This window comes from Atractosteus spatula, chromosome 8 (genome assembly GCF_055471065.1).
Source record: "Atractosteus spatula isolate fAtrSpa1 chromosome 8, fAtrSpa1.hap1, whole genome shotgun sequence".
NCBI lineage: Eukaryota > Metazoa > Chordata > Actinopteri > Semionotiformes > Lepisosteidae > Atractosteus > Atractosteus spatula.
This window is the reverse complement of record NC_142713.1, coordinates 21,258,240-21,265,377: the sequence shown is the minus strand read 5'-3', so window position 1 is coordinate 21,265,377 and position 7,138 is coordinate 21,258,240. Positions and strand designations below refer to the sequence as shown.

Below are 7,138 nucleotides of genomic sequence, written 5' to 3'. Positions count from 1 at the left end.
TCACCCAAGGCACGTTTTGGACAGTGCAATTTACACAAAAACTGTGAAACCCTTAGAGTACTACCATAATTTTACAATATTTTAATACAAATTCACCAACTGCTACTTTTTAATGACTCGATAAATCCAGAAGGCACTTTTATACTACAATAAATTAGAAATCTGTAAACAGAAACTGCAGAACAAAGGAATTAGTCAAGTGATCCTATCTTAATTTATGATCTTGTGATTTTAATTAAAAAATACATTTATATAGCAAATTTAATTACAGTGGATCTCAATATGCTTCACATAAAAGAGAAGTCAAGGACTGTAAACTACTATGAAGGAAAAAAAACTGGTAACCAACAATTTATAATACTGGATGTCAATAGGGTTGCTGGCAGAGAAGGAAATTAAGATCTTTTACAGATCCCAGTTGAAACTGCTTGTCTGAAATGGTCACGGAGGTTATTTCACAAGCAAGGAGCACAGACAGAGAAGGCACCACCGCCCACAGTACATAGTTTTGTTCTGGGGACCTGCAGTAGATTACCTGATCTTGAAGACTGGGATGAAGTTTGGGGAAAAAAAGTTGTCAGGGAGATGGGATTGTTTTCTTTTAAAGCCTTAAAAAGTAAAACAAAAATCCACTCTCTGGTGAATGGGGAGTCAATGGAGCTTTGCTAGAATAGTAGTGATATGGTCTAACTTCCTTGCTCCAGTGAGAGTACCCTGGCAGCACCGTTCTGGAAAAGTTGTAATTTGATTAATGAGCTTGAGGGCAGACCACAAAGGAGAGCGTTACAACAGTCAAGGCAAGATTAACTACTACCTTGTCAGCATCTTCAAAATTGATAAACGACTAAGACATTTTTCAAATGGACATATGATGACTTACACGCGTTTTTACGTGATCTGAAAAATTGTGAAAAGCATCAAATTGACATCCAAATTGCCAGAGGGAAAAAGACAGAGGGATATTTGTCAATGATGGGATTGTAATGGCTGTTCCTGTCTTCCTCTTAAATGTTAAGGACAGTACAAAGTTACAGACACAGCTTCTACCTTTTATTATTTTCCAACTATGAAACTTAGAATTAAAACATTAATTTTTAAATTAACCCTTTAAGGTTATAAAAAAATGAATGTGTAAAATTATGAAGTATTTGTATATCATGTCAAAGGAAAGCTTACTTCAATAGAAAAAAACTCCAAAACATTTTCATTTTGGTTTCAGTTTTTCATTTCAATTCACCACCAGGTCTCTCTGTACCCATGTAAAATTTACCTGTGACATTTTCTGTTAAGTTTGTTGATTGTTTATATCAGGAATGCACATATTAAATACACAACATTCAGCTTTATATATTTTTAAAGGCAGCATTTTATTTTAGTAATAACTTAAACTAATCCAAAGTATCCCATTACCTGTTGTAGGGTCCACCTGGCTGTAGTTTGTCACAAAATGGTACTCCATTGTGCCAGTATAATAATGTGCACAGAAGGAAAGTTCTTACAATCCAAGAAACATTCAGACAGAACAAGAAAAAATTACCTGCTAACTCTACTACATTAACTGTTAGTATAATTTCTAAATATTTGCATATGTTCAGATTTATTCTAATAATACTTAGATCACAGCAAGTTTACACATCAAACTGAATTTCTGCTTCTAAAATAATTATGCACAATTATAAATCCTTAGGTTGCATTCTTGGATTTCTACATTAAACAAATGCAGGCTATAGATATGTCAACAGTTCATTGAGCACAATTAATGTAGTGAATATCTTAAGGTTTCACAATGAATTATTCTCAGACGAAAGGTACTTTGTAGACTGTTTTATTTAGGTTTGTCAAATGAAACCAGACAAGGTATTACATCCAATAAGGCATACCCGTCAGCAAAATTTAAAGACATTTAACAAATGTCGTTACTCCCTTAACCCGAAAAACACGGGTGGCTTGGAATACAAACTCCAAATAAGTCCAGAGGTGCACTGGGAGGGCATCAAGTACCCAACCACACGCATTGAAGGTCCATAGGACTGCGACCTAGTTTCAGAATAAAAAACGTACAAGTTAAGGTACAGACGCGCGCCGTAAATATCCCCCAGTAATAGTTTTCACTTTGCACAATACATTCTCCATGCAGTCTGAAGGCACTTATCCTAAAGAAAAAAAGTGTCCCGTTAACAAATACTTAAATACCAAAGACACTTTGTACACCTACACAGTGCCTAAGGCAATTTAAACATCAGATACATAGTACTAGTTTTCAGCATTAATCACTAGATGCAGATAATACAACTGCTTCTGCAAACATGCCAGTGTACCTGTACCATCAGCTGACACATTTACCTGGAGACCACACCAGATGCCAAAGGCAGATCTGAATTCGCACACTCCCGTGAGTTGAGGATTTTAAGGTCTGCAGGATGCAAGACTCGGGAAAGTGCGCCCTCTGACGACAGACCGCAGATTCATTGCTGCGAGACAAGGAAATTCCATTAATAATGACTTTTTTTTAAAGCGGAACCAGTCAGCACAAAACGATCAAATCTGTGAAAGAGAAACAAATTTCAAATTTACAGAACAGTTTTTTGTTTCCATTTGTGCCATTTTGTGGCACACCGACTCCCAAGACACCCATTATTTACATTTCAGAACAAAGATTAAACACAACATACATAATCCTTCACACAAATTTAGATTACAACAAAACTTACTCCGTACATTCTCCTTAGTATACACGGCAAAAAGGTCGTTTCTGTAAGCTTTTCAACAGGCATCTATAGTCCTCTTTGGCTTTTTTCAATTGCAGCTTCCCCCCCCCCACAGTCAAACCGATTCCTGGCAGGACATAAACATGTTCTCAAAGTCTCGCTGTTGAAATTCAAAGGAATCTTCAAATTCATAGTCCAGGGAAGAATAAACGATTTGTGGTGTCGTCTCACTGTACAGCAGCGCTGGTTGCCTGTGGCTCGAAAAATCAATTGCGTCATCCAGGTTTCTTTTAGTATCGCTTTTCGAGTCTGACATTTTGTCGCTCACCAGATCCTCATACTCAATGTGCATTAAATACTGTGTAGTATTTTCGGGGGCGCCCATTCTGGCAAGGACATCGCCATTGCCAAGAGCAGGCCTCGGCCTATAGGCGATTTCACAGGGGTCTAGTATAACACGATTCTGACACCTGTGACTTCTACAGCCCCGTCCACACCGGCCTCGCCTTCGGTACTTCCGGGCAGCAAGCTTCGCCAAGTCACTCGTCCACTTCTTCAAACGTTTCTCGCCATCATCACGGAAACAGCTCCCCTGCTTCCATTTTAGAAGCCTCTTTCTCCGACAAGTGACACTTTCGCTCTCCCTTTGTGTCTCCATGGCGTCGATGCACATTATATTACAAAACAGACTGTTCGGAAAAGACTTTATAAATCGTCAAATACCGATAACAGAAGGCGTCCTCGTTAAAACCGAAACAGCTGCACCAGTCACACAACGTTACTCAAACAGAATCGCCAATACAGTTTACGTTGTGAGAAGATTCGTACAAGTACAAATTTAATCCTTAAGGAAAATTAACAGAAGAAACAGTACCTGCGATCGCAAAAACCGCAACACCTCCCAAGAAAGCACTCAAGCTGTGACAGACTCACAGAACAGCCGCAACCAGAATGAGAATCCTCGAATCTCAAAACGTGACTATTTCCAAGGCAACAGCCAATCAGACACCGACTTGTAAGTCTTTGTGACGCTTCCCGGTCCTCCAGAATCCGGATGTAATAAGAGTCATTAACACATGTTACCGTAAATCTTAGTATAAAGAAAAAATACAGTTTTAGTGGAGAGTCTGTGATGCTATAAGAGGTCAGAAAGCTGGAATTTTAAAATAATTAATCGTTGATAGATACAAAGAGTAAATTCCATAGATATATTTTTTTCTAATAACATCTAGAAAAAAAATCTATTTTTTAAAGACCATCTATTAGAAGAAAATGACAAACGGTCTCGGAGTGAACGTGATATGAACGTTTATGACGCTACGGCCGCCATTTTGGAGGAAGTTTAGAGGACGTCTGAAACGTAAACGAAACGTTCGGAAACGTTTTGTTGTCGTACTCGTAGATAAGCCGCTGTAATAATATATTAGCAAAGGAACACACGTTAAAATGTTTTCGTCGTGTCCTGTTTTCTTTTACTATTGGTAAACCAACCCTAAGTTGCGTTATTTTAACACAATATTTTCACAGTAGATTATTTACCATTACGTACTTGCATGCATTTCTTTTAAAAAGCATTTAAATAAAGTATTTTATCTACATGGTTATTTTACTTATTTAAATTTAATTAACTGCATTTATTTCGTATTTTTCAAACTGAAATACCTGAATGTTTTATAGAATAAAAAAAGAGCTCAATTACTGTATGAATCACTAAAGTGCAGCACAGATCCGGTGACATGGCTTGTATACACCAGTAGAAGATCAAGTGAATAAGTAATTGTTCCACCAGTTAAATTAAAGAGAAGGCTACTGTTCACATACCAGTGTCATTAAATGTTTACTTTTTAATGTATACAGGACCTGGCTGGTTTTAACGTCCCATTGAAACGACTTATTACTGACAGCAAAACGTCTCTGCAACACAAGGAGACATTGTGGCCATTACGATCTAGGGACGAGTGTCACAACATCGACCTACTGTACAGTTTTTGGGATCTGGCTAGAAAAAAAGGCAATGCTGCATTTTTTTAAACTAGAAGATAAACCACATACTTTCCCACAACAGTTATTGAGTTTTAAATCTGAATCTTTCACTTTGCATTTCTGATTCTACATCTCACCCTAGTTTTTACTGCATTCATGGTCATGAAAAGAAATATATCTCCTGAAAGCAAGGTTAACCTCCAACACCCCTAGACAGAATCACTTTAATGGGCTGTTAGTAAACACTGTAGATACCAGAGGTTTTATCTGCTGCTCACATATTCTACTAAAGGTATTAATTTTGTATAATTTTTTTAGTAAACAGTAATGCAGACCACTTTTTATTTTGGGTTATTGTGTTTTATGTTTTCGAGTGCAAAACCGTAGGAAGCAATACAATTTTGGGCATAATTTTTATTGAAGATTTATATTACTATAAAAGAAATGGCATGGTTGTTCAGTGGTTAGCGTTGCTGTCTTCCAGTGGATTCAATTCCAGACTTGGGGTCATATCTGTGTGGAGTTTGTATGTTCTTACTGTGTTTATGTGGGTTTCCTCCGGGTGTTCCGATTTTCTCCCAGAGTCCAAAAACATATTGGTTGGTTAATTGGTTTCTGGTAAAATTGGTCCTATTGTAGGAGTAAGTGTGTGCAGCCATAGTGTGTTTGTGTCTGAGTGTGCCCTGTGATGGACTGGAGTTCCATCCACAGTGTACCCCGCATTGCGCCCATTGCTTGCCAGGATCAGCGCCTGCACTCCTTACCCTTATTTGATGAAGCAGTTAATAATTAATAATAATAAATAATAAACAATTGAGTCATAAAATATATTCTTTTAACAGAAATACTACTAGAAATAGACTGTACTGATTAAGGTATTCACACAAGAATTCTACAAAGAATTCAGACACTACTATTCAAACTGTCATGTTAAAATGGCACACTTTTTAAGACTTTCCCAGCCAGGAAAAAAAGTATTCTATGAACAACAAGCAAATTATTCTAGGAATGGCCACGGCCCTAGGTGTGGGAGTGTGCATCTCTGTGTTAGTCTCTGTGTGCCTTTCCTTTGATGGACTGGCGTACCACCAGGGGACTGTTACATCTGCCCCGCTGTGAGGTGGCGGGATGTGTGCAGCTGAAGTGGCCGTAGGCTCAGCCTCCACCCTCCTGCCTGCCCTGCACTGACTGCCGAGGAGACAGGATATTCAGGTCACCGGGCTACAGTGAGAAGTCACACAACTTACGGGTTTTTTAAGCTCTACTTAGCTTCTTCACGCCAATCAGGCATTGCGTCATTCCCAAACCACCACCCGGTGTTTCCCAGCAGAGTCTTCCTTCCTGCTTTTTGCCATTTCCTGTTTCCCTGTCTGACTGGACCTTCCCTGTTGTTTCGGGGCTTCCTGACACACTCAGGCTGGGAACCCCGTCTCAGGCTGTGTTTTCCAGAACTGATCCGGTTTGCTGAGTGTGGTGGCGGTGAGGCCAGGGTCTCTTACCGGTCCTGGTCCAGACTGCACCATCGGTAAATCTGCTTTGGCCTGTTCCTTGCGCACTTTTGGTTCTCTGCCCCAACAGCCCCTTCAGCTCTCTGGAATACAGTATGGCTCCACACCCTGGTGGTCCTCCCCTTCTTCTCCTTTTTCTTCAGGAACTCGGCTCTGGTTCCAGTCTTCAGTGGGTGCACTGTTGGGCCCAGTCCAGGGCACCTTCTGTAGTCTACCTACCCTGACAGACTGTGCTCAGCCTGGTCTCTGGAGTAGATCCCCCTAAGAGATGTGCCTTGCTCAGCCTAGCAAGTGCTACAGACCCATCCACCCAGCCCACTCCCTGGACTGTGTTGCCCTTGCTCTTGGGTTGGTAACACCTCCTTGCCCGCCCTTTGCCATTCTGGTGGGCGGTGTGCTGCATATCAATCATAGTAACAGAGGCAATTACATGTATTCAATAAGCAGCAGATTACTCAGTGTTCAGTCTGTTGAGATTAAAGTTTTTGAGTGAAGGCAAGGAGGTTATTGGCTTTATTTTAAAGATATTTTCACACAAAAAAAACTTCAATAAAGTAAAAAAGATTTCCAGAAAACTACTCCCTAGTGACACACCCTTATACACAGAACCAAATTGTTTAATCCTGTATGAAAATGCACATTCCAAACATTCCATTTTCAGTTATACAGTCAGTGTCTAGTTGAAACTATTTTGTAAACCTCTTGCGGTGGCCTCTACTGGTAGTCCAATGGTTACTACAATATGTTGAGTGGAACAACCTGCCACAATACCATATATGCCAAGTAAAAATCAGAGGTCCACACTGTATAGCAAAGGAAGAGAAAAACACAATGCTTTGGCTTTGGAGCCTTCTTCTGATGGGAGGGCTCAGGTAGGCTCATACCTGAAGAAGGCTCCACAATGTGAAATGTGTTTCCTTTATGTTTTCTAAACAGACA

At 39.7% G+C, this 7,138-nt stretch overlaps 1 protein-coding gene across 3 annotated transcripts; it reads right to left on the bottom strand.

Moving 5' to 3' along the window:
* Nucleotides 1-1,810: 1,810 nt before the first annotated feature.
* Nucleotides 1,811-3,672, bottom strand: LOC148829286 (uncharacterized). 3 transcript variants are annotated; one of them, XR_016091501.1, is made up of 2 exons: nucleotides 3,583-3,672; nucleotides 1,811-2,471 (listed from the first exon to the last, which is right to left on the bottom strand). XR_016091501.1 is itself a non-coding variant. In XM_088924125.1 (2 exons), exon 1 carries the CDS (start codon nucleotides 3,379-3,381, stop codon nucleotides 2,824-2,826), a length of 558 nt encoding a protein of 185 aa, XP_088780251.1. In that variant the 5' UTR covers nucleotides 3,382-3,666; the 3' UTR covers nucleotides 1,811-2,037; nucleotides 2,344-2,823. The 3 variants fall into 3 exon arrangements, 2 of the variants coding, with proteins under 2 accessions (XP_088780251.1, XP_088780250.1); XM_088924125.1 differs by having other exon boundaries at nucleotides 1,811-2,037; nucleotides 2,344-3,666; XM_088924124.1 differs by having other exon boundaries at nucleotides 2,712-3,666.
* Between the last annotated feature and the right edge of the window lie 3,466 nt (nucleotides 3,673-7,138).

What these genes read in the sequence shown, in the direction of transcription:
- LOC148829286 (XM_088924125.1), bottom strand. Translation starts at nt 3,381, where the DNA reads ATGTGCATCGACGCCATGGAGACACAAAGGGAGAGCGAAAGTGTCACT.